The 27,766-nt window shown below is 38.2% G+C and overlaps 1 protein-coding gene across 4 annotated transcripts; it reads right to left on the bottom strand.

The window, feature by feature from the left end:
- Positions 1-4,941: 4,941 nt before the first annotated feature.
- On the bottom strand, positions 4,942-18,530 carry LOC114258301 (uncharacterized). 4 transcript variants are annotated; one of them, XR_014357478.1, is made up of 5 exons: positions 18,347-18,530; positions 12,307-12,973; positions 11,963-12,122; positions 5,513-5,787; positions 4,948-5,061 (listed from the first exon to the last, which is right to left on the bottom strand). XR_014357478.1 is itself a non-coding variant. In XM_082910476.1 (4 exons), the coding sequence occupies exons 2-3, from the start codon at positions 12,899-12,901 to the stop codon at positions 11,992-11,994; spliced, it is 726 nt and encodes a 241-aa protein (XP_082766602.1). In that variant the 5' UTR covers positions 12,902-12,973; positions 18,347-18,530; the 3' UTR covers positions 4,942-5,061; positions 11,963-11,991. The 4 variants fall into 4 exon arrangements, 3 of the variants coding, with proteins under 3 accessions (XP_082766602.1, XP_082766603.1, XP_028054051.2); XM_082910476.1 differs by lacking the exon at positions 5,513-5,787 and having other exon boundaries at positions 4,942-5,061; XM_082910477.1 differs by lacking the exons at positions 4,948-5,061; positions 5,513-5,787 and adding an exon at positions 11,339-11,626.
- Positions 18,531-27,766: the final 9,236 nt, after the last annotated feature.

Consider the following 27,766-nt stretch of genomic DNA (forward strand, 5'->3'; position numbering starts at 1 on the left):
GGGTTTCCCTGTCCTATTTTGTCAGGAGCTAGGGTTTCACTACGCACACAGCGGTTTCAAACAACCTATAAACGGGTAAGCAACCTGTCCTAGTTTGGAATGGTCACTATGGATCCGAATATGCACTAGGTCGAATGGTCAAAGAGGGTGCCCCGGTAAAATCGGGGTTTGTGTTCCCATACTGGCAGAGCCCACAACCGGTCAGCCTTATGGTCATGCCTTGACAAGACAAGCCTCCGGCAAACCGTTCAGGAATAGCAGATGGCAAACACGGTGTCCTAAGCGCACCAATGCAAATGCAATGCAAAGAATCACACAAGTGTAGTCAAAAACAGATATCACGAGTTCGAGTCAAGTTCTCCAAATCCCCAGTGGAGTCGCCAGAAACTGTAACAAGCCCGCGGGGGACCTCGCTACAGCTCGGACTCGATTTGTGTCACGGTTCTAAATCTGAACCAAAGAGTCCAAATCCGGCAAATCGTTTTGAGAAAAAACAGATTTTTTGAAAGAAGTGCCAAACATGGACTGCTTTGCCAGATACAGAGTCGCCACCTAAATGTTTTTTAATGGGAAATTTAGGAAACCCTGACTCGGTGCCAAAGGCCACGTGTCCGTCATCACCAAAGTTGCCTCGGCTCGGGAACTTGGGTACGATTGGGGAAGGTCACTTCGTGAGCACCCCGCTCGCCCGATCAAAGATCGGCCTCTACTAATCATGATATCTATTTTTGAAAACATTGTGTGTTCTTATTCCGGTTATTAGCCTAGGTTACTATGTGATGCGTGCAGCATACAAGTATAGATCGGGTCGCCCGAATTGGAACAGAACATTTTATGTTTGCTTTTTTGGAAGATGGTTTGCTACTCGCAAGTAGGCTTAAAATGCAGATTTTGCCACTCTCAAGTGGGCTTAGAAAAGATGGTTTGGCCACTATCTAGTGGCCTTTAAAACTAACAGTTGATGATTTATTCCAATCCAAGTAACCCAACCTTCACCCATAGGCATTCAGGCAGTTGTATCACATAAGCAATTAGCCTCATGGTAAGCATGCTATTCATGGCAGTCACTCACACGCATGCAAGGATGCTAAAGCATAAAACTTACCGAGTACTCCAAGCCAAAACAGAAACTTATTAGAAATCATGCATGATTCCTAAGTATACAGAAATGCCTAATGCAACACACGCAAAAATGCAAACTACAGCAGGCTTGGCTATTCAAAACATGGTGTATGAGATGCTACAACTATCAAGTATTCAACTTTAGAATTGAAATACAATGCAGTTAGTATGGTGCGCCGAGCCCGGTGCATGCAATACAGATGAATGATGCAAACATGCTGTCATACTGTATGCTAATTGAAATATGCCCTAATCTAACCATCATAAGCAGATAAGTAAAAGAGAAGAAAGACGTGGGGTTGGAAGACATACATCACACTCACGCACACTTATTACAGTATTGCCCTCGCGCAGAGGGTCCAAATAAATATACAGGCCCGAATAAAAGAATATTACAGTCCAAATATTATACAAATTCCTAATTAATTATCAAATTAACTAAGAAAACTGTAAAACTGGCATGCAAGCCAGGGACTGCCTTGCTTCTGATGAATGATGCATGTCCGGGTTGTCTTGCGCGGAAATCCACCGGGATGCCCCGATTAGCCTCTGTCTAGCAGTTTATTCTTGGAAAGCACGCCGAGCCCCGGAAGACTGCTGATTCCTGATTTTGCTGCAACAGAGAGCAGGAAAGGGGCATAGCAGTGTATTTTCACAAATATATGCATGCCTCGATCCTCGTGCCACCAATCACGCATACCGAGGCATGATGGCCGAGGAGTCGAATTGCACAACTCAATATAGAATGAATGCACATGAAAACACAACAAGACCTAACTCCATCATGGATGATCCGGAGTGTCGGTGATTGGGGAATTGAGACACATTTCGTCACTCGGAGTACGAAATGCACCTCGTTTCCCGTGCCCGGGCTAACTCCTATTCCGAACACGATACAATATGCATGACATGCATGAAATGCAACTAAGATACAATCCTAACATACACAATGCTATGGAATGACATGCCTCGAAATGCGTGCACACGGGCACACAAATCGAGAAAATGACAGAATGCGATCTAAGATACAACCTAGTATGCACTATGCTGTAAAGATGAGATGCCTCGAAATGCGTGCACACGGGCACGCAAATCGAGGCAATGGCATATGCAATGCAATGGCATGGAAATGGCATATAGAATGCAACATGGACTTATACTAACATGAGAGAGACTCAGCCACACTCACATAAAGATGCCGGTGAATGAAAATGAAGTGCCTCGAAATGCGTGCACACGGGCACGCAAACCGAGGCAATGGCATATGCAATGCAATTGACATGAAAATATGATATGGGCTTATACCAACATGAGAGAGCCTCAGCCACACTCACATAGGATGCCGGTGAATGAAAATGAAGTGCCTCGAAATGCGTACACACGGGCACGCAAACCGAGGCAATGGCATATGCAATGCAATTGACATGAAAATATGATATGGGCTTATACCAACATGAGAGAGCCTCAGCCACACTCACATAGGATGCCGGTGAATGAAAATGAAGTGCCTTGAAATGCGTGCACACGGGCACGCAAACCGAGGCAATGGTATATGCAATGCAAATGCATGGAAAACATGATATGCAAACATGTTAATGGATTTTCAGCAATGAAATGTGGGGGAAAACAGCCCCGAAATGAGGCGATAACACACCCGATGCATGGAATATCTCCCGAAATGCAAATCAGGCGCATAGAATGAACTACAGCTATACAAAGCATGCATAATTGGTACAAGGCAGCCTTAAAATAAGCATTTTTACAGTACAAATCATGGCCAAACAGCAAGCAAAGATAGGGCAACAATGGCATGCAAAAATGGGGGCCAAGAGAGGGCAATGAAACAAGTGGTATATGCAAAGCCCAAACTGAAAAATTCCCTTCTACAACATTGATGAGGGACCAAAAATAAGCATATTTACAGAACTGTAAAAATCCCAAAAACAAATATAGATATGGCTAAGCTCTTATGCAAGAAAACGGGCCAAAAGGTGGCCAAAGAGGCAAGTTGTATATGCAAAGCCCAAACTGAAAAATTCCCTTCTACAACATTGAAGAGGGACCAAAAATATGCATATTTACAGAACTGTAAAAAAAACCCAAAACAGTATACAAACATGCTAGAAATGCAATGCAAAATGAGGCTCAAAAGAGGCTATAACATGAAGTATACAAAATATTCATCAAACAGCCAAAGACCCTTAATGAAATATGAAGAATGGGCCAAAATAAGACTATTTTTAGTACTGTAAAAAGGCCAAAAACTGAAGCACAATAGGCTGCCAAAGCTTGCAAGAAAATAGCATTTAAGGAAGACATTGAAGCAAGTGCAAGATGGGGGGCTCAAACAGGGTTGAGCCCTTAAGAAAAAGTGAAAAAATGGCTCAAAAGAAGGCCACTTTCAGTTTTGGTCGGAGCTCAAATATACAAGAAAGAGAGGCTAAGAAATGTTGCAAAAATGAGCTAGAAAAGAGGGAAAGTGAACTTACCCTTGAAGACTTGACTTTGGTTGCCTCTTGGCTTGAGTTTGTGGCTCCTTAGGCCTTGGAGAACACCTTCAATCTTCTGGAATGGAGGATGGAAGGGTGGGGGGTGGTGGTGTAGAAGGAATGGTGGTGTAGGACTTGGAAGTTTTTCAAGGAAATGAGAGAGATGAAGAGGGATTCTTGTATTCAAGCTTGAAGAGCAAATTTTCTAACCCCTAAACTCTATGTTGCCTGCTGATTATATGGACAAAAAAGGGGGAGTAGAGGAGGGGCAAAGGTGGGGAAAAATTAGGCAAGTTTTCCCCTACAAAATATCCCCCGGATTGGGATATTTTCTGGGGGAAACAGCTATACAGTTGTAAAGTGGATGTTGTAAGGATCATGGCCGGCTGGTTTTTGGAGCTCCAGGTGGCCGGCCGGCCACCTCCCCTAGCCGGCCGGCTAGGGGTCAAAAGGGTCAAGTTGAAATAGTGGCCGGCCACCACTTTTTAGGGTCCTCCTATGTGTGTACAACACAACCCTATGGTTTAAAATTCAAGAAAAAGGGCCTAGGCTGTTCAACATTAGCCCGAAAGGAGGGGTTCAAAAGGGTCAAGCAACATTACTGGCCGGCCACTAACTTTTAGGATCCTCCCAAGTGTGTACATCACAAATATGTGGTCCAAAGTTCAAGAAAGTGGCCCCAAGGTGTTCAACATGAGCCCGGAAGTGTGAAAAACGGGCATCGGAGGGCGTCGGAGGATATATAACTGGTTGCTGCAACAATTACTGGCCTCCCACCCTTCTACGGCCTTCCCAGTGATGAAACAGAGGTACCTGCCAAAAATGAACGAAAACCGTTGCAAAACGAATGTTCGGGGGCCAAAACGCGCAGTTCGGGGTCCCGAAAAATGGGCTGTTAAGCACCGAAAGTGGCATTCGGCCACGAAGTGGGTTTCTCAGACCTCAGTGTCCCTCAAAAGGGAGTAAATAGGAGGTATGCCAAAAACCGGGGCAAACGGAGATGGTTAGGCGGTCCCGAACCGAGGCACACGACCAACGATTCCGAAAAACCGGAAACCGGACTCCAAAATGGGCAAAATGGCCTACGGCCATGAAATGTAGCCCACGGCCACTGAGAGATGGTCTACGGGACCTCTCCCTCCCCTCAAGAAAAGAAACAGAGAAAACCGAGCCTGGTTCGCAAACCGAGGCAAAGCGCAAAAGAGGGTTCGGAAGTCCGGAGGCAGGGCTCACGGCCGCGACTCTGAAACTTCTGAACGAGCACATTATGTAATATCACCAAGCGCTCAATCGGTGACGTCTGAGTCTTAAGGTCGGTCAAAAATGGGGTGTCTACAACAAGGTACAATGAAATACAACTAAGAAGCATAATCTTCAAGATGCTGCAAAAGTACAAAATCCAAAACAAGTGGCAAGTACATCTAGGCGTCACCGCCGTCCTGCTCGTCACCTACATATATATAGAGAGGGGTGAGTTTGGATACTCAGTGAATGGTATAAATAATAAAGGGGTCTACATGAATGTTATCCGAAATCTTTATCAAATCAAAGCATAACACATCTTGTACAAAACCCAAGGGCAAATCAAGTTTATCTAACAAATCTTTCAAGTCTAGACAATTAAAGTCTTTCAAGGCTTTCAGGTTCCAAGGGATGACATTAACAAAGGTTGTGCTACAAATGCTTATAGTCCCCTAGCACGTACGGACTTTTCAAGATTGTGCTACAAATGCTTATAGTTCCCTAGCACGTACGGACTTTTCAAGATTGTCAACCAAGGCTAATACTTGATACACAAAATAGGGATAGTCATTCATGCTTAACAAATACTTTTCCCAAAACAAGCAAGGAAAAACTTTATCAAAACTTAATAACATAGTTTTATTAAAAATACCACTCACCTCGTTCTTCAACGTCGGGGTCAAGCGAGAATCCAAGTCCTATAAACACATGGCAAGGTCTATTGAATGCACTTTCAAACAAGCTTTACATGGATGCAAATGTTCTCGGCATCCCTTCAAAACTAAGTCGAACCAAGACAAAACACTGTTTCTTCTCTCGGGAAAACATGCTGGGTACCAACCAGGCTATTGCCGAGGTCCCACACCTTCTTGCTGAGGTGTGGTCCCGGTGGCCACGCTCAAGGAAATGAAGTCGGGAAAATCTGGGTTTCCCTCTGTTGAAGAACATGAAACACATGAATGTTCAATCTTAACTTGTTACTACGAAATCTAGAACTTTATGCTATGAATTTAAAAACATGAACCTGGGTACTCATACACGAAGATCTTACGCAAACAAACACAAAAGCATGAATTTTAATGCAAACTTTCGGATCAAACAAGGCTTTCATTCAAGAACATATGAATACTACTTTCTCTTTCTAAAACCAGACTTTCAATCAATGCATGGCTTGCAAATCAGGTTCGATCATGCAATGCAGCTAGATGATTAACAAGAACAACAAGAGTAGGTCAAGAATCTAACCTTAATACACGAGTTTAATGGTTAGATCTCTAAGAATCAAGCTCGAAGATCCACTCCTTCACTCTAAATCTCCTTCTTCCTTTTAGAGCTTCTCTCTCTCAAGGCAAGGATATGATACAAAATGATAGGTTCTACTCACTGCCGGCTGATTTAACATTCAGCTCGGACACGTGGCAACGGCTGGTTGGTTCTCCCCGAAAAGGTGGCTGACAGACCAGACAAAGTATGGTGAAAGGGTGTTTAACAAGTATAGCAACATGGCATTCTGACAAGGTACTGACATCGGGTGAAAAACATCGGCTCCGGTAGGTGAGGTATCTATGATCCCGGCTGGGACGGACAACACTTGACCTAGCTGTGCCACACCTCGGCCTAGATGTGCCACACCTCGGTCTAGGTCGCACCAATCCGGAACAAGATCACTTGGGTTCAAGGATAACATCTTGACCTAGATGATACACTTCTCGGCCTTGATGATACACCTCGGCCTAGAAAATGACATCTCGGCCAATATGCCGAGACGAAGGTAGAGGTCAACCAAAGTGGTTTCAAGACGGTTCTAGCTTTAAGGTGACCTCGGCTAGACTCACTAGAAAGAACAAGACTCAACAAGTAAATTTCACATAAGTACAAACCAAGACAAAATCTCATTCTAGTTAAGACAAGTCAAGAAAATTTACTACTGCAACTTAGCAAAACAAGATTATACAAATGCTCATGCCCGAGGCTAAGGTGAGGAATGAGGGTCACTACAACAACGGCTATAAATTCAAATGATTACAACGACTATAAACGGGTATAAATTCAAATGAATACAATGGCTATAAACGATTATAATTTTCATTATATATACTAAAGCCTCTAATGTAAATAAGTTACAAAAAAACCTGAAAATATTTTTTGATCTATAATTACTCACATTTATTCTCAGAAATTATACACAGAGCCTTATAGCTTTATGTCCATCTTTCCTGTGTGAGGTTTACAGAAAAATCAAAACTTCATTTTATATATCTATCTTTGAGAGATATTTATTATAAACTTTCTTTTAAAGCAAAAATATCATTTCATTTTGTAAAAGTGTTGCAAACACTGTGTTCTTGAAATCTTGAGAGTGATTGTGAATCACCTAAAATTTGCAAGGGTTTAGGCTTGTGAAGTATGTGTAAAATCCGTGGAGGATTGCTCCATTTGTAAAGAGGTTGCTAGCACCCTTGTGAAGTTAGAAGATAGTGGAAAATCTCAAGTGAAGCTTGAGGAGTGGATGTAGGCCGAGTTGAAACCGAACCACTATGAATTTGTTTGCCTCTCTTTCTCTTATCTCTTTATTTTATTTTAAATTGCCATAACTATATTTCACATTTTTACTGTGCTAAAATCATTAATTAACATAGTTGTCAAGACACTTCTTTTAATTATTTTTATTTTATTAATTATATTTATCTATTGTGCTCGTCATAATTTTTATTAGGGTATTATTAATTTTAATTGTAAAAACATAATTCACCCCCCTCTTAGGTTGTCTTTTGGGTAACAGTTTTCCACATAAGGTGAGCTAAAACCTAGTAGAGATACTTTAACACAATGTATGGAACTTAGCAAAGTTATAACGTGAATGCACATGGCCATTTGTCAAACATTATACTTTTCCATCTCAAAATAATGCAACGCCTTTATCAATATATTTCAATTCATGAAAATATACCTTTATGTCAGAAAATAGGACAGTGGATACAAAACATTGAGAATCTCTAGGTACGTGTCTGCCAATAGGCTATACAAGCACTACCAAAGCCATTTTACCAGTACTAATCGAAAGGATTGCCACCTAACCGCGCAAGTTTCTAGACTTTCACCATGGACACACAGGCCAACATAATAACCACAATTACACCCCCTAACTAGATTCACCAAGGTGTACACCCATTTTTCTAAAAAACAATACATTTTCAATTTTCAAGTATGAAGCAATTCTCAATGCAAGATGTATGAGAAATTATTTTCAATTTAACCTAATTCTCATGCAATTTCTATAACAATCAAAGTTATCCTCCACCAATAGTCTAAAATAGATATTTATACTCAACAAATAATTTTTCCAACAATAGATAAAATCTCAAAATTTCAAAATGAGAGTCGTAATAAATATCCAACTCCACTCTCATCATCAGCAGATACCCTTTTTTATATCCTTTCAAAATCCAACATTATTTCATTTTCCTTTATAAACCAACATCAATGATTTATCAACAAAACCTTCTTTATTTTCAAAATCACATTTGAAAGGGAAGTTTCCAACACAATCCAACAATATATACACATCCACAGTCCTTTTCAAAAATTTATTTGAAAAATCCCTCTTTTACTTTTCAACACCAAACCCTAGGTTTAACTCAAAACCCCCAAATCACCCAACACTTTACTAAAAGCAAATAACTAAGCTAAGAAACATACAAGAGATTGAAGAAATGTCTACCTTAAGAGTAGAAGAGGAAAAGAGCAAGAGTGAAACCTTGACGGAGTCGAAAATGAGATCCTCTCCGATTAGAATGAAACTTTCTACGAGCTCTACATTTTTCTCCAAGGAGCAATGGTGGAGAAATCAACGGATGATGAAGTATTTGAGGTTTTAAGCAAAAACTAGAGAGAGAGTAAATAAATTAGGGTTTAAGAGGTTTTAGAGAGAGAGAGGAAATGAAAAAAAATGATTCAAAAACCCTTTTCCCGAACTGATATATGTGCAGACTGCTCAAGCGACTAAAACACCGCTTGAGTATCAAACACAATAAGTGATACCGCTCGAGTGACCAAAACACCGCTTGAGCTCATGATGACTCATTTCCAGAAGTTTTGCAGACATAAGAAGTCCGCTTGAGCGCAAGAAAGATTGCTCGAGTGAAGATCACCCTACTTCCAGAAGTTTTGCAGATCTGTAAAATACTGAAAGATCTTAAAACCGCTCGAGCGACCAAAACACCGCTCAAGTGAACAAGCAAAAAACATAACAACAACTCTTTTGAAAAACTAACTCTCACCATGTATCAAATGACCAACAACTCAACTCAACTACTAATAAGATGACAAAGAATATGAACAACAATGAGAAGTACATAATCCTGGATCTAAGAGCATGAAATGGGTCGAGTCTAAACCGGAACCGTTATAACTTCTTTCAACAACCACCTTCGACCACTACGTCCCGCAGTCGACAACAACCTTTGGCCATGAATATCCATCGCCTATTAGTGGTATCCACCTTCAATCACCACCTCTTGTCAAAAACCAACTTTAGTACCATCTCTTACCAAAAACTAACTTAGGTCATCTCCTTCAACTATTCACCTCCATCTCCAACCATCAAAGAGGTGGTTCAAAGAGCAATTTAGTACAAGAAAGATCAAAGAGAGAAAAATCGGTAGAGAGAGAGATAGAAATGGGTTGTTTAAAGGGATGAGTGCTTTGTTTGTGAGATAGAGAGAAGATGCTAATGATGAGTTGGCTCACTATGTTAGCTTAAGATAGGGATACAATTGCCATTTTAGAAATTCAATTGTTGACTTTGACAAATTCTGTTAATTGAACCAACGATTGAGTAACCAAAGGGATAACTTGAAATGTGATTGCAAACCTCAATGAAGGATTCTATCCTCCATCCTTCTTTGCTCTTTGTAACCATCATCATCCCATCTTCTCTCTGTTGCCTCTATTATCTCATCCTTACCTTCGTAGCCCCCTCCACTGCCACTCTTAGCCCTCTTTCATCTTCTTTCTTTCATCATCTTCTTCAAATCCTAGATCTGGAAAAACTCTCTCTCTCTCTCTCTCTCTCTACGTCTGTGTGTGTGTGCAAGATTATAAGGGTGAAGGCTACGATAGTGGTAGATATAAGGACAAAAAGTGGTGGGACAACGGGATTAGGGAGCTATGACAGTGGCTAGAGAGGAAGGGTTTCAATGGTAGGGGATTGGAGGTCACTCTAGTAGAGTGGTGCTAGACGTTGGTGGAGGTGGAGGAGGAGGAAAGGGCTTCATAGTATCACTTGACACTGCCATCATCACCATGACGATGGTGGTGACTAGTGGTGTGTAGAAGTGTATACTAAAAGATCAAGTCTTAAAATATTGTCCAAAGAAAATAATTTAGTTGAAGGACACAAATGTAATTTAAAATTTAAAAAAACAAAACAAAACAAAAAGATGGTGTGAGAATAGTTGGGTGCAAATAAAGCAGTCCACAAAATAGATGGGGTGAGTGAGATTGTAACCACGCGCTTAAGAAGAAGGAATGCCTAAGACCATTATGCCAGTCCTCACAACGCTGTGGCCAAGCTGTGGGATTATATAATATAATAATAATAAAAATAGACATGTGAATAATATATTATTAAGGTCTACGGTCTGACGTAGACTTTGTATCCGCACCAATGTTGCTCCTTCCTATCCTACTCAATGCACTCTCATTCGCTCATCACTTCAATTTATTGAAATAAAAATATTTATGAGTTCTAATCAAACACTTCTAATTCATCATTAATGATGTAAAATAAACTTCAGAGATATATAAGAGTAAACTGACACTAACACAATTAATTAATTAATTAAATACAAGGTTAACATATATATATATATATATATTACATGAAATTGAGAGAGAGTGAGAGAGAGATTGATTTACGATAGGAGATAACCGGACAATACCCAAACAAGTGGATGACTTAAGCCTGCAGGCCCACATCCCCTTTCACTACAAGCACACTAATTTGAAGCTCCATATTTAAATAAGCATGATGTAGAAAAGTTGTAGATCTCTTGAAAACAACAAAATGAATACATGGGTGAGCAATTTAAATACTTACACACAGGACTAGGGCACCAGCTTGACTGAGTTTTCATTTTATGTTTTATATTCTCGTTTTCTCAAAAAACACAACTGTGATTGGTACCCCCAGTTTTCTCCACCCCCACCACCCCCCATACACACGTGAGACTTGATTATTGGACTTGATTATTGGAAGAAGAAAAAAAAAAAAAAAAATTGTGGCTAATCAAACCCCACTGGGATCCTGGGGGTCACCCCCAGTGGGGGTCTGAAACATTGTGCAAAACCCAATTTGCTTGGCAAAATGTTTCCAAAAAACTGTTTTTTAACAAATTTTCTGAAAGCAACTCACTTATTAAGTAACACCAAAAAGCAGTTTTCATTTCGAAAAATATTTTTGCACAAAAATCAAAACATGAAAATTATGGCTTTTCTATTTTATTTTTATTTTTATTTTTTTAAACTTTCATGTTTTGTTTTCCAAAAACACGAAAAAAGTGAAAACATAACCAAACAGTAAATCTGACATACAGATTCCTATTTTACATGCTCAAGTCTGACAATGGTAACTCAAGGAAGAATTATGCAAAAACAAGCAAATTGTAGTGATTGAAATAACTATTGATCACCTTCTTCGAAAGAATGAACAGCTATAAGCGACAAAAGGGCCAGTCCTAAAAGGCATATATGGCTTGAACTTCAATCGATAACTATAGAAAAAGAAAAGAGATTCTGAAGAAATATAGAAAAGGAAATAGGTGATTATGTAAATACAGTGACTATAATAATAGATTTAGCATAAAAGAATATAGAAAGAACAAAGGTGACTATACATACAATCAGAAATTACAGAAACAGATTCTAAAGAACACTAACATCTCTTTAATCCTAATGGCACCAGAAAGCAACCATTAATGTTGTGAAAACAACTATTTACATAATATGCAGTTTGGAGGAAGCAAAACAAGACTTCCAAATTTTCAAATCTCCTCCAAAAAACAAATTTGAACCATAATTGATTCAATTGACATAGTCTAGCTGAGTACCTTTTTGTAACTCATGATTAATCTGTCTTTCAAGTTTTCTGCAGATTCCATCCTTTCCATTTCATATTGCTTAGCCATCCAAACCCAACTAATAGTGATAACTGCCCCGACTGTAATTTCAAAAGGTGTTTTCTGTACGGTATAAGTATGTTCTTGAGACCTGCAATTTAGACATACATAAAAAAGACGAAGCAAAACAACAATTTCATCAACAAGAAAGAACAAAGAATCCATAGCCAACACACACCCAAAAAAAAAAAAAAAAAAAAGGAGAAAACACTAATGCATTAATTGCAATTTAATTCAAAGAACCCTGAAAAACAATGACAGAATGCTATAAGTACCTGAAATGCACATTGTCTTGTAAAGATGAGCAACATGAGCATTCCCTTTTGTAATCATGTGAGGCCTTTCCAAGCACTCAAGAAATGCTAGGTCTGCCTTCAAAAGCTCGGCCTGATCATGAGTGTCATAACCAATGTCATGGCAGTAGCAGCAAAAGTCCAACCAATCAATTGGGCGCTTGTCCCATAGAAGAGACCCTCCATCTTTACCACTTGACCAATTGGGTCCACAGTAATGCCCGTATCGAGGGAACAACTGAGAAAGAAATCCCCTCGCGCCTGTATGCCATGGAACCTTCGAAACGTATGGTCTGAAGCGTATATTGGAATACCCAACGCTAGAGTCAATAACACGACTAGGTCGTGCACGCTTTTTCAATTCCTTGTTAACAACAGATGGTACTTGAATTTTGTCACCAGCATTGATAAACGAAGGAACAAATGCAAGAAGAGACCAACCCCACAACTTGATATTGAAATGAGCTCTTTGTTTAGGTGTTTCCAGAAGTGCAGTTGTGGACATAAAGTTTGTCCCCATGTCTTTGTTTGCATGGGCCCTAAACCATGGGATATTACTCAGAAACCCAAAATTCATTGTTGATAACACAAGATCCCTCCGATACACACGCTTTGACCAGAAAACATTACTGATTAAGTCGACCTATCACTGTATTCACACGTTAATCATGTAGTTGTATCAGGAACAACCACCAATTTCAAAGGATAAACAAAAATAGGATGTCCTTCGATTAAAACAGGCTCAAGGATTTTTATTTATTTATTTATTTTTTCCTTTTTTGATACATCTGGCGTAATACTTTCACAATTTTGTCACCAGTCCACAAAATACCAATACACCCATAACCCATTCCCCCTCCCCCCCCCCCCAATTTAAATTAAAAAAACAAATCCTCACAACAGCAATAGAAAAATCAAAGAAGCCAATATTAATATATTAATATAGAAAAAAAAGACAAAGGAATATTTCATTCATGTACTGCTACGAAAAAGTTGCCTAAGGTGGTTGCTAATAAATATAGAAATCATAACAGATGAAAATAATCATAAAATTCAATTGTTCAAATCCAAAATAATGACACCCAGGTCTAATAAAATAAACTATCCAAGAAATCGGGGAAATTAAGACTGAATGGGGTTCAAATTAAGGGATATATCACTAGGAAAATTCAAAGTTAACCACTGATGAACACAAGGCGTTACAAACATACAAATTCGAGCCACTTTGGGATTCACTGATACAATAGAGATCGCTATATCAAGAGGGGCAGACTAATTTGGAAAGTCAAGCATGACTTACAATTACAACCACTTCTTTGAATCCCACATATGTTATAGACATTTGTACTCTAATAAAAATGATAATTTATAGTCATATACAAGCCCAGAATTTATTTTTTTTTTAATTTTTTTTTTTTTACAACAAATTTCATATTTCACCACCAGTCCACATTGTTATAGTCCTATTAACGGACAATTTCCCAATTTGAATAACCAAAAGAAGAAATTCCTTTGAACAAAGAGAATCTATATAGGGGGTAGAGGATCTACTTAAGGTGTTGTTTGGATCTTGCGGAGCCATATTGGGGAAAAATCAAAGTTGTGAATCTCAAATTTTGAAGCCAAGATAGTAAATATTACACACACAAATAGGCATATCTGAACTCAAATTATCACTTAACAGGAAAAATAATTAGGGTTTCTACTTTCCCATCTCTATGATTTGGAAGTGGAAAGACAATCTGTGAAAAGGTAGGGCATTATCAACTCAAGTAAGTAGGGTTGGTCACTTTCTGTATTTACATTTTTAAATTCTTAAAACTCTCTTGAGGAGAAACCTTTCATAGCTCTCTTCAATATCAATTGATACAAAAATCCTAGGTAAAGCTCACTCATGAAAACCAACTTGTAAGGGAAGAGTAAAATTTCAGTATGATGATGTGGTATCACCAACCAACAATGAGCATAAGAGTGAACCCCTCTTTCAATGAATAGCTACCTTGCCACATATAAATGGTAGGGTCAATGGAAATAAGTTATTGGATGGTGATACAGATGACGTGATATCACCGTTAGTGTCTTCACCAACGGTCTGACACGACCATACAGTGTCTCCTATCCTTTTTTATTTTTATGTATTTTCTTGTTTTGTTACTCTCTCCAAACTCAAGTTGGTTAGTTTCTCTCCTCCTTGAGTTTGCGGGGGGCTGTTAGAATTTCCCATCTTTACCTTCACCTACTCCACTACACACTCCACTTCACCTACCTCTACTCCACTACACACTCCACTTCACCTAACCCACTATCACCTCCACTACACCTACTACCACATTACCTTCACCTACTCCACTACACACTCCACTTCACCTACCTCTACTCCACTACACACTCCACTTCACCTAACCCACTATCACCTCCACTACACCTACTACCACATTTTCTTCTATATATAGATTGTATAGGAATTGTAATTAATGAATCTTGTAATCTATCAATCAAGACATCAATCAATAATACATAAATTCTTACATGGTATCAGAACAAGGTTAAGAATTTAATATTTTTTCGCTTCACCGGCGGGCGGCAACCTCGCCTTGGCCGCCCGCCGGACCTCAACCTAGTCCGCTAGAATTGTCTACTACATACCTACCTCCTCATCATATCTTCATAACATCTCATTCTCTCTCGGCATCATAGTAGCCGTGATACTGCTCATACTTCTGGACAGCGGAGAGAACATCGTCTTTCTCGATCTTTCCGCCGACGCCGGTGGCGAGATCCAAGGCTCCGGCTTTCGACATCACTCTCCCCAAATAGTCCATAGCAGCTTCTCCACCGGAAAGATACTCCTAACAGCAGCGGAAAAAAGGTGTTTCCCTCAGCCAAACAAGGCTCAATAGCTGTGGTCCTCATCAAAATACATGTAATTGCTACTCCTGAACTTGGTTTCCCTATCCTTGCTAACAAGCTTCTCAAATGCTTCCGGGCCATGTTCTTCTATGTACTTCTCAGCAGCAGTTAGAATGTCATCTGGCTTACTGAAGATGTCCTTCTTCCTTGGGACATACTAGACGTTAACAGTCTGCTGTGGGTTAAGAAAGAAAGGCCTCAAATAATGCTCATAAACATATGCAGCACCACTGATACTCTTTATGATGGTGGATATTTCAATGCCATTACAACACAGCACCTTGAAATTTATTTTATTTTATTTTCTTATCTCTCTTTCTGACCATTACAACACAGCACCAGCACACTTGTTCCCACCTTTCATCATGGTCTCCACTTTCTTTTTCTTTTTTTATATTTATTTTAATCCATCTTTTTGAAAACAAAACCAATATCACTTTTTTTAATTCCTTAATTTATTTTAATAACATGAGTGGCCTCTCTTTTCCACCATCTCCCTCTTTTTCTACACAATATTTTTGTACCACCGCCCACTCCATGATTTCCATATTAATATTATTATTATTATTATTATTATTATTATTATTTTCACAAAAAAAAAAAAAAAAAAAAAAAAAAAATTCATTCCAGTTGATTTTTCTGCCTTACCACACCTACCATTCGAGTTTGCCAAACACACTTATTTTATTCATGTCAGGATCAACCCCGATCATAATTTTACACGAGAAAAAAAAAAAAAAAAAAAAAAAAAAAAAAAAAAAAAAAAAACCACCATAACACACCCAACACCCACAGTGGGATTTTTCTTCTCTACTCTGCTGCAGATCTCTTCTTCTTTCCTCCGTCCTGGGCGGCCCTTGACGGTGCTGCCTCCGTGTTTCCTACGCCGCCGAGCACGTTCACTCCTCCATACTCCTCCACTGCAGCATACGGCGGACCTCCAAATCGGAACATCACAGTGGCCTTCCGCTTCAGCTCCTTATTTTCTGCTTTCAGCACACTTATCTCTGCTCGCGCATCCTTATACATGCGTTGGAGCAGAGCCAGCTGGGAATTTAAATGCTGCACCTCATTTGTCCTACTCTGCAGCCGGTTCGACAAATTTGTGACCGCCGTCATGGTTTCCACGCATGACTTCAGAGTATACTGATTAGCCTCAATATCAGTTTGCACCGCCACTTTTTGCTCCACCGACCGCATCGGAAAGTTCAATGGAGCAAAACCAGAGGTGTTTGGTTGAGGTTCACTGGCCACCGCACCAGTTATTTCTCTTGTGGGCTCGTTCAGTTCTGGAAAGAGCGTGAGCAGGTTCTGGGTAGCTGGACGGGAAGAAGAGGCCATGTTTTTGGGTTGCTAAGTGTTTCAGCGAAATAGCAATTTCAGACTGGTAATGTTCGGAAGGGTTGGTGACAGAATGGCAACAAAGTGTTCCACAGTTTCTCTCTCCGCAGAGGCAGAGTTTTTTCAGCGAAGGGTTGGTTTCAGAGGTTTCAGAATGGTATGCCTCAGCCTCAGCCTTCGTCTTGGTTAAATAGCCGAGGCAGCCACGCGTATCGCGCGCCTCTTGCCGCCCGACAAACTGGCACGCCTTTTCATGGCACATCTTTTGACAAAGTGGACACGCCTTTTGATGGCACGCCTTTTGATGGCACGCCTTTTGATGAATTGGGCACGCCTTTTGATGGCACGCCTTTTGACAAAATTGGGCACACCTTTTGAGGGTGCAACTTTTTAAGAGTCCGACAAGACTCTGTAAACTGTCCCGACATTGATTCCGGTTAGTTTTTACAAGTGTCCGACAAGACTCTGTAAACTGTCCCGACATTGATTCCGGTTAGCTCCTTTATGGGTCCGACAAGACTCTGTAAACTGTCCCGACATTGATTCCGGTTAGTTTCTACAAGGGTCCAGCAAGACTCCGTAAACTGTCACAACATTGTCTTCTACAACGGTCCGACATGACCCCATAAACTGTCTTCTACATCGGTCTGACACCACCATACAGTGTCCTCTACAACGTTATGACACCCCATACAGTGTCTTCACCAACGGTCTGACACGACCATACAGTGTCTCCTATCCTTTTTTATTTTTATGTATTTTCTTGTTTTGTTACTCTCTCCAAACTCAAGTTGGTTAGTTTCTCTCCTCCTTGAGTTTGCGGGGGGCTGTTAGAATTTCCCATCTTTACCTTCACCTACTCCACTACACACTCCACTTCACCTACCTCTACTCCACTACACACTCCACTTCACCTAACCCACTATCACCTCCACTACACCTACTACCACATTACCTTCACCTACTCCACTACACACTCCACTTCACCTACCTCTACTCCACTACACACTCCACTTCACCTAACCCACTATCACCTCCACTACACCTACTACCACATTTTCTTCTATATATAGATTGTATAGGAATTGTAATTAATGAATCTTGTAATCTATCAATCAAGACATCAATCAATAATACATAAATTCTTACAGGGGAAGGTACCCAAGAGACTTATATTCACATAGCCAAGCTCCCACATTACTAATATAGAACAAGTTAGGATCATAACATACCACTACATCCTGAAACCGATGACCATGACAACCCACTCTATCGACGTTGACCCAATAGTAGTCCTTTCTGGCAACTTCACTCACTTATCATAATTCAACACAAACAACCTAAAAGTTGCCCCCTCCGCTGCTCGAATCACAAAGTCTTTACCCATCTTATCCCATACTAGCACATGTTGTATCTATTCCATACTCAACATGGCGACTAACTAATAAAGAATGATACAAATCTCACTTGATCCATGTCATGCAAGTTACAGTCAATTTTTTTTTTTTTTTAACTGCTCTCCACTGCACTTTAACAAACAATTTTGTGAACCCTCAAAACTAATATTAGAAAATGTTTCTAGGGATTTCCCCCCCTTTTTTTTTCTGTGCAACCAAACAGAAGATATGAGAAGCTAACACAGCATGAGTGTGGAATTCAACAATTGTAAGCGATAAAACTGAGAGTAGAGAACACAATTCAGTAGTACAAGTAATAAAACTTGAATTGAATTGAAGATGAACTCATAAAGCCCTAATTTTGGACAACATACCTGAGAGTATTCATTCATCAATAGGAAGTACAGAGAGAAAGAGAAGGGTTTATGGAGGGGAGGAGGGTCGTGGTGGTCTCTCCGTCCGGGGTGTGGTGTGGTGTGGTGTGGTGTGGTTTGGTTTGATTCTTCAGTAGATTCCGTCTCACAAATTATTAGTCGACACCTGTTAATTAGTTGACATTCTGAGATTGGCCCTCTTCCTTTCTTTGTTTTTTTGTTTTTTTTGTTTTTTTTTGTTTTTGCCAGTTATCAAGATTTTTTTGATTACTACTATCCAAAAAATAAAAAGATTTTTTTGATTACTATTTTTTTTAACATAGAGAAAATTAGTGATAAATTCAATAAGGTATTAAGTTTAGTGAATATTTTTTTATTAGTGAGACTTTTGTAAAATAATTTAGTGAGAAATTTTTTTGTTATTTTAAGAGAACATTTTGTTTCTAGACCTTGTTTGGGGTATCTTAAAAAAATGAAAAAGTCACTATCTTATTTAAGTCATATCATCACATCACCTTTTTACCACATCACTTTAAACCCAACACATACCCAACTTATATTTCACAAAAAGTCAAAAAATACACTTATTTAGATCATCCCAAACTACCCTTATTTTTTTTTTTATTTATTATCTATTCAAATTTATATCAATCTGTTCAATTTTTTTTCTTTATCTATTGAAATATTGTTGGCTACATATTTTGTATAAGCCAATTACAATTCAACGCGTGGCAAAATAAGGGCAATACGGGAAGACTATTTAAGTTTTCGATCATGATTGTACATGTGACAGTTAGTATTGGTTCTTACAAGATCTGCGCAGCACTGGATCAGCAAAGAGATGCAAAGTGATGTGGCTTCAACGGTTACTCACATTTAAATTCAAAATCAGGAAGGAAGCCTAACTGTAAGTGATGGCATAGTGGAGCTAACTATAAGGCAACATGATCAGCGATCATGGAGGAACGATTCGACGGTTAGAAGTGCAGTTCGATGGTCATCCTTTAGAAGTATAAATAGCAGAGAAGGCCCCAGAAAAAAGCTCTAGACTCAGATCAAAAAAATCAGTTTTATTCTACTTTATTTCCTTTCCAGTTTTACATTTCTTGTTTTTTACATTTCTGTACTTTAATTCCTGCACTGCACTTCATTCATAGGAGTAGTTTCAAGTAGATTGTTGCTGTAAACTTCTACAAGGCTGAATTGGATCATTGTAAGTCTTTCATTTTAATGAAATGCTTCAATTATTCTTCATTTGATTGTTGTTTACTTAATTCTCCTAAATCAAGCCACCAGTAAAAGTCCTCTTCATTGAGCCTGAAAGAACTAAAACACAATCGTCTGATAATTGGTTGGCGATTAATTTTTTGTAAGGACTGATTGATCCTTTTTGGCACGCTCACAATTACAATAACAACCTTCGAAAGCCAAAAAGTCAACATATATTTTTGGCACGCCCATTGGGGCACATTCTTTGGATAACTACTGCCTCTAAAGAGTCATCATCCAGTGCTTCCTCATCAGAGTCTTTTTCTTGACCTGTAGAGCCTTGTCCAACAACTGGTGAACTTCTAATGTCTTTCTTGACAGTAGTCTGGCTGGCAACATGCATTTGCACATTGACCTCTTCCAATTCTTTCAACGATAAATTCTGGAAGTCTGGTACAACAACACTGGCTGCACTTTCTCCAACTTCTGGGAATGGATTACTGTCGATTCCCATGGCCTTTTCTGCTTCAGTTGGGAATTTTAAACTTCCTTTCCGAATTTGTTCTTGGATCCTGTCTCAAAAAACAATATAGTTTTTAGTCGACTGAGACCAAGAATTATGCCATTTACAATACAATTTTCCTTTAAGTTCATCTGGAGATGAAATTTTGACTCCTTTTGGTAACTTAAGGAAGTTGGCCGCAAGCAAATGATCAAAAATATCATCTGCCTTTGTTAAATCGAAAGAGTATTTCCTATGAAGGTCTTTCTTTTTAAACTGCTGGTCAATTGTTGTGTCTTTATGAATTAATGTTTCACAGATCACATATTCTTTCCCCACAATCTCTACTGCATCAATCTCATAATTAGGATCTCTATAATATGTCTTGTATGATGCATTATTTCGATCTTGTTCTTCCTCTAGTAATGCTTCATACCTAGACACCTTATAAGTTAGTTCCACTAAGTCTCTAAACTCAATTGAGTCAAACTTCTTTCGAAGTCTAAACTCGAAGCCATTTTGAGCTAATCTCACGAATTTTGGCTCTGGTAGGATGACCTTACATTTGTTTCGCGCTCTTTTAAATCTGGCAATAAATTAAGCAGTCTTTTCCTTAGGCCTTTGGCTCAACCTTACCAAATCTGCCATGGACACTTCTGGCTCCGTTTGGAAGAATTGAGCATGAAATGCCTCTTTCATTTGTTGCTAAGTCTGAATGGAGCCAGGCGTAAGGTTAATATACCATACGAAGGCTGCCCCTGTAAGAGAATTTGGGAACAATCTTAACTTCATGTAATCATTATTGGTAAATTCGTCACATTGAGAAGCAAACCTAGCAATATGCTCCACCGTTGACTGGTTTCCATTCCCATAAAAAAGGGCAAAGTCTGGTATCCTGAATCCTCTTGGGTATTCATGTACCCTATCCACCCATTCTAGATATGGTTTCTTGTACACAGGAGTTTGAACCCCCCGAGCCATTGGTCCACACATCTCTCTAACAATATCAGCAATTTGGTTCCTAGGGACCATATTTTGTGCCTGTTGAACCATTACTGGGGGAATAAGCACAGGATTTGGTGGACAACCTTGTGCCTGGGGTCCTCTTGGTCCATAAGGTGGTATATTTGGGACTGGTTGTCCTTGTGGTGCCGGCTGCTATTGGGCGTATGGGTGACCCCTTTGAGCATGTCCTGCGAAAGGACCTGCGAAAGGTGCTGGAACAAGTTGTGTCTCTTCCAGTTGTAGAAAAACCTTCAAACCGCCCGGGTATAAATTCGAATAAAGGATTAGTGAACCCCCTCGTGCTAGACATGGCTTCGAACATGGGATTTGGAACCATTCTTACGCTATTTTCTGGTACTGGGCCAGATCCATCAATTTGTATGGCTTCACTGTTAAGTACTGAGACATTTTGACCTGCTATAGGCCTCGAAATAGGTTCATACCAAGACTGAGGTGATGGTTTTTCATAGTTCTGATTACTAGCTTGACCATTAGAATGTCCATTAATTTGCATAGGCTATTTATCTCTAGCCAATCTTTGTTGAGGGACATTAGAAATTTCCTCCATATGTCTTATGTTTGTTGGTTGATGGGTATGCATTTGTAAGCTCTGGGGTTCATAGTCCCAATGAATAACTCTCTAGGGATCAGAATAGAGGCTTATATGTTCTTGTGATGAGGTGAAACACAGAACTTATCACTTAGAAAGTTTTTTAACCAAGATGGGCCAATGGTAGTAGGTTCGAAGGGATGAAAACTGTAAGAAAGAAGGGAAGCTGGAAGTTGGTGGAAGAAAGGGAAGTAAAAAAGCAAAGGTAGAAAGATAGAGTGATGCGGTGGCTAGCCTCATGCCATGAGTACTAGGGTTTGACTTAAAAAATTTAAGGCATTTAGATTTTAGCTCAGTAAAATAAGCAAAAAGCCAAAGCTAAAGTATCCAAAATGGACCCCCTTGATTGGCATCCAAGGGTTTCTCACAAAAAAGAGAACAGACTCTATATACGTGACCTAGAACGTATGGAGCCAAGGCCACATTTTTCTGTAAAACAAGGGCTTTGGCAAGAGGGGCGAATTCAGGTATGATTCTTTGAGAAGAGGTGCAGAAAAGGAATTTGCAAAGCCAATATAGTATGAAAGAAAAGAATTCCCTATCAGTCACAAGGCCCTCCCTTCTATTCTCAGCCTTGACAAAGTCACTATAGGATGAGTTAAGAGAGGAGAGGGAAAAAGGGGTTGGTAGGTCAGGGTAATCTAATCCAATGGGGGTTCTAATGGAGGAAAATCCTAATAGATGACAGATATCAAGAACAGTAGGGGCCATCATCCCACATTTGAATTGAAAGAAATTAAAGGCAGAATTCCAAAAGCAAAGGGCAGTAGGTATTAAGAAAGGGTCCTCTGAGATAGTGAACTTGGATAGTTGGAGGGTGTTGAAAAGGCAGAGCTTTTGAAGGTCCAGAGTCCTATCAAGGACAACCCGATCATACCATTCTTGCCACTCTGGTCTCACTATGCGCCAGCAACGGTGGGGGCGATTCATCCTCCAGTTTCCCCAGTCAAGACCACCTTCGCAAAGGAGAAAATGGCCTTCTAGATGTGGATATAAAGTTGGAAGCTCAGTAAGAATCTCCTTGAAGATGAGCCCAAGCACATAGTCTTGCTGCTCATGACGTGAAGATGCGTCCGTCAATGGCGCTTTTCTCACCAGCCTTGTACTTCTCACATTCCGCGTCAATGATCCTTTTCAGGGTTACAGACGGGCTCGTACACTCTACGACTGGTATTTTCAACGAAGAAGAAGCCATTGATAGAAAGCTTTTTCAGAGGACGAAGTTGGGAAAGAGAGTAGAAAGAAGTGGAAGGTCGGTAGAGATAAAGGGTTTGTGTGATAGACAAATAGGTGAATTCCAAGTACGAAATAAAAGGGTTTTAAAACTTTTGTGTCTGAAAATATACCTGGTCATGTGACACGGACGAAATTCACAAAAAGTACTAAAAATACGGATGCGAAAGGTTTCCCTCAATGTTGATAGTTTTGGAGGAAAACATATCTCCAATATTGATATCAGCTTCGAAATACAGCATTTGGCTTCGAAGCCAAATTTTGGCGCCGAGATCCGATAACAAATAAATATCTATCCAAATTTTATTATTTTTTTAAATCTATCTGTCCTAATTTTATTATCTATTCAATTTTTTCCTTGTCGGTTTAACTACATATATAACTCTGATTATCTGTCCAAATTTTTGAACAGATGTGCCTTGGTTCATTTTTTTGAACAGATCTGCCTTGCCATTTCTCTGTTCAGTTTTTAGGTTGTAGAGTGATGAGTTGTTGGTTATTAGACAAAAATTTGGATATACATCGGCATTTGATCTTTGACAACCTGTGAATTTGGTGGTATATTTACACTAATGAAAAAACTAAACAAGAGATCCATATGTCCCATTTTGCATTTATAACTAAGAATTGTATATATATTATTAAAAGTGGTATTTTTTTCATGTTTATGTGGCATATTATAAAGACTTACTTTTTTTTAAGAGAGCCACGTCAGTCTTTTTTTTTTTTATATTGTTTATTATTATTATTACAGGTTTTTATCTCTTTTGAACAAACTCACACAAATCTCAATTTCAATTATACAATACTTCTCTCTTTTCACAAACCCAGACAAAGTCAAAAACCCAATTCAAGTTTTACATAAAATCTAATTACAAAACTTATATGGATTATAATTTGAAAATTTTCCCTATATTATTGTATACAATCACAACTTACAGAGTATATTTTGAAAATCTTAACTATTTCATTTTATACAATCAGAAAACATGCACAAATTGTTAGATTCCCTCTATCACTCCCTCCACCACTGCCCAAACTTCTCTTCGTCTCTCTCTCTCTCTCTCTCTCTCTCTCTCTCTCTCTCTCTCTCTGTGTGTCTCTCTTTGTGAAACACATTTCCATCACTAATCGCTCGAAGGTTTGTATTGTTTGAATTTTGAATTTCTTATTCGAACGTAGACAAAGTGTCTCTCTTCCCCATAAGTCCTCTCTCTCTCTCTCTCTCTCTATTTGCTTCTTGGTTGATTTTTTTTTTATATGTTTCCTTAAAGCAAGAAAAACAAGAAAAATATATATATACATTCTATATAAAGTTATGTATTTCTACTTTTCTTTGTGAATTCCTTTAGTTCTATTTAGGGCTCAAACCTATAATTTAATATCATATAAATCTATATATATTTATTTAAGTTATATTTTTGCAGCATGAAATGTTAAAATTATTAAATGAATATTTATTTTTTGTGTTATAATTTAATATAATTTAAAGTTAATATATATATATATATATATATATATTTAATTTATATTTTTGTGTTATATTTTAGTACTAGCGTATGTCCGTACCTGAAGGCAGTGTAAAACAATACACACATATAGATTCACTAGCCCCTTTTGTTTAATCAAAAGCAAAAACTGTTTAATGTGATCAATTAAATACTTTTGCATTTTCTGTAGAAACTGTTCAAAACCCATCATATTTATTTTATGATAAATATACCCCCAACAAAACCATTTTATAAGCAATAATGAAGGCAACTAAAGCAAGAGGGTGGAAATACTCTATTCACCATTGTGAATAAAAAATACTCTATTCACCATTGTGAATAAAAAATACTCTATTCATCATTGTGAATAATTCAAGAGGGTGAACAGCAGTTTAGAAGCCATTTTATAAGCAATAATGAAGGCAACTAAAGCAATAGGGTGGGAATACTTATTCACCATTGTGAATAAAAAATACTCTATTCACCATTGTGAATAATTTAAGAGGGTGGGAAGCAACTTATCTGCACATTGGGATGGGAAGTAGTTTACCTGCAACGGTAGAAGGCTCTAGGATTGCCAATTTCACATAAGTGGAAATCCAAAACAATCATATCCATGAACCTATGAGGTGAAAGTTTAAATATTTAAACAAGAAAAAAAAAAAAAAAAAAAACTCTATCCCAACACATTGGTTAAACCATACCTACTGATTTCAATGTGTTCGATGGAGGGAAATTTTTAATTGGGGTTAGTTTCTGTAACAACTACAGCAATTTATATTAACTATCAAGTAAAACTAACACAACACATTGAAAATACAATGGAACATTCCAAAAAACAATGGGACAAACAACTCCAATTTCATAATAAAAAATGGAAAAAAATACAATTGAAAATACTAATACAAACTATACGTACTGGAAAAAAACTAAGAAAATACATTGGTTAAACCATACCTACTGTTTTGAATTGCAGCAAGGGAATAAAATAAATGTATCGCCTATAATTGGTTAAACCATACTTACTGTTAATCACTTCAATAAGTAGTAGTGATATGAAGCTTTAATAAGTCACTATATCAAGATCCAAAGCAATAACAACACAGTTAAATTCATATTTAAATATCAGATCTCTAATATATATTTTTCAGGTGGATAAATTCTTATTCATAGCATAGCTTCTTCTTCTTATTTTTTTTTCTTTTTTTTCTTCGTGCATTATAAGATTGTTGATGGCCTTTTATAAAGACACTGGCCAGCATCTTTGTTACATGATTTTTGGAGTTTTGAAATGATCAAAGTTTTCAGGTGGTTAAATTCATATTCATAGCATATCTTCTTCTTCTTCTTATTTATTTTTCTTTTTTTCTTCGTGCATTATAAGATTGTTGATGGCCTTTTTATAAAGACACAAGTCAGCATCTTTGTTACATGATTTTTGGAGTTTTGAAATGGTCAAAGTTACGCCACATGTTTATGATACCAGAGATAGTATGTCCTTTTTGTTTTGTTTTGTTTTGATTGATTGGAATTTTATAGTAAGCCCTTGCTTATCGAAATTAGCTATCTCCATGTTTTAAAAAGGTTGATGGTTTTCTAATAAGGTAGCCATGAGTCTCACATGATAGCCTGGTATGAACAAAGTATCAGAATGGGTGAATAAGCTGTCAGTGGGAAAACTGATATTGCCAATTAATTTGTTTCTTTGCAATTTGGATATTAAATTTTGAATTGCATTGACATTTGTACTTTAGGAAGTAGTAATTTGTGTTCTTTTTTAAAAATTCATTTAGCTTCTGGTATTGCATGACAAAAAATGGCATATTAACTTTGTAGATACTTTTATAGTATACATGAAAAAGAAATAGAAGCGGTTATAATTGCAGAATATGGGAAGAAGCAGATGATGAGGGAATTCAAGAGCATGTGAGCATTGTAATAATTAGTAAATGATTTCATAGTAGCAAAAGAAAAACCAAACAAAATTTACAGAGTTAATTTTCAGGTGAACAAAGTTTATATAATTTTCAGTGCCTTAACATGAACAAACCAAGAAAATTTGATGCTCATATAAGTTTGTCTCCTAATTTCCTAAAATTCCAAACCAATATCAAAGACTCACAGATGAAACTCCAGCAACCGCGAGTAACCCCACCATATTTCTCTCATCTAGACATTCTGTCAGACACCTAAACTACAAAACCAAAAATTACTCTTTCAAGCTGGAGAATTGGACAATCTATCAAACACCAAAACAAACAAATCCAAACAACTCCTTCATGATTCAAAATTCAAACAACAAACACAACAACAATCAACCAAAAAACACAACAGCGATCAAGACAGAGAAAGGAAAAAACACAACAGTGATCAAGAGCAGCGAGTTCGAAGTCTTACCTTGCGAGTGCCAATGCGAGTTCAAAGGGAGCCGAGTTCGAAGGGTTGTAAGGTAAGAAGGAGCAGCGTTGTTTGAATTGCAACAAGGGAAATAAAAATGCTAACCCAACACAGCCAAAAACAAAAACAGACACAGCCATGAGCCAAAAACAAACCCGGCCAAAAACAAAAATAGCCATAAGCCAATGACCTACTGTAATGAGTCACACCTAGCCAATAACCTACAAATTGAAATTCCCACTTCCCTTACCACCACCTTTTCCTTCTTTTTTTTTTTCATTTTTTTTTTATGGAAATAAAGGCAAGGCATTCTTAAAGAGACTACTGTTCCTACAATCAAAATGAGAGAAAGGACCAAAAAAGATTCCTACCTTTCCCTCACAAAAAATAATTTTGGGACCAAACCCAATGAAAATATGGGTTTACAAAATATTTGCTTTCCCTATCATTTCCTCCAAAGTAGAAAAATCAGCGCAGAAACTAATCAACCAAGAAGAGAAAACCAATGGAACAAAAATCAGAGCACACAAACACAATAAATAAAGGAATAAATGAATAATTCATGCACTCAATAACAGAGGAGAGAACACAATGTATCTGACTTAAAAAAAAATGCAACAGAGAGTAAAGGCAAGGCAATCTTAAAGGGACTACTGTTCCTCTATCAAAATGTGAAAAAGGACCAAAAAAGATTCCTATATTTCCCTCACAGAAAACAATTCTAGGAGCAAACCCCATGAAAATATGGGTTTACAAAATTTTTGTTTTCCCTATCACTTCCTCCAAAGTAGAAACCAATCAACCAAGACTACAGGTTTATGGTAGCCACTTCGAATATAGGAACCTTAACTAGTAAGACGATGGAATTGGTAGATGTTATGATTAGAAGGAGAGTTAGTATAGTTTGCGTACAAGAAACTAAGTTCACAAGTGAGAAAGTTGGAAAAATTGAGGATACCGATTTTAAACTATAT

This window comes from Camellia sinensis, unplaced genomic scaffold (assembly GCF_055761805.1).
Source record: "Camellia sinensis isolate YWXY unplaced genomic scaffold, ASM5576180v1 Unanchor1, whole genome shotgun sequence".
NCBI lineage: Eukaryota > Viridiplantae > Streptophyta > Magnoliopsida > Ericales > Theaceae > Camellia > Camellia sinensis.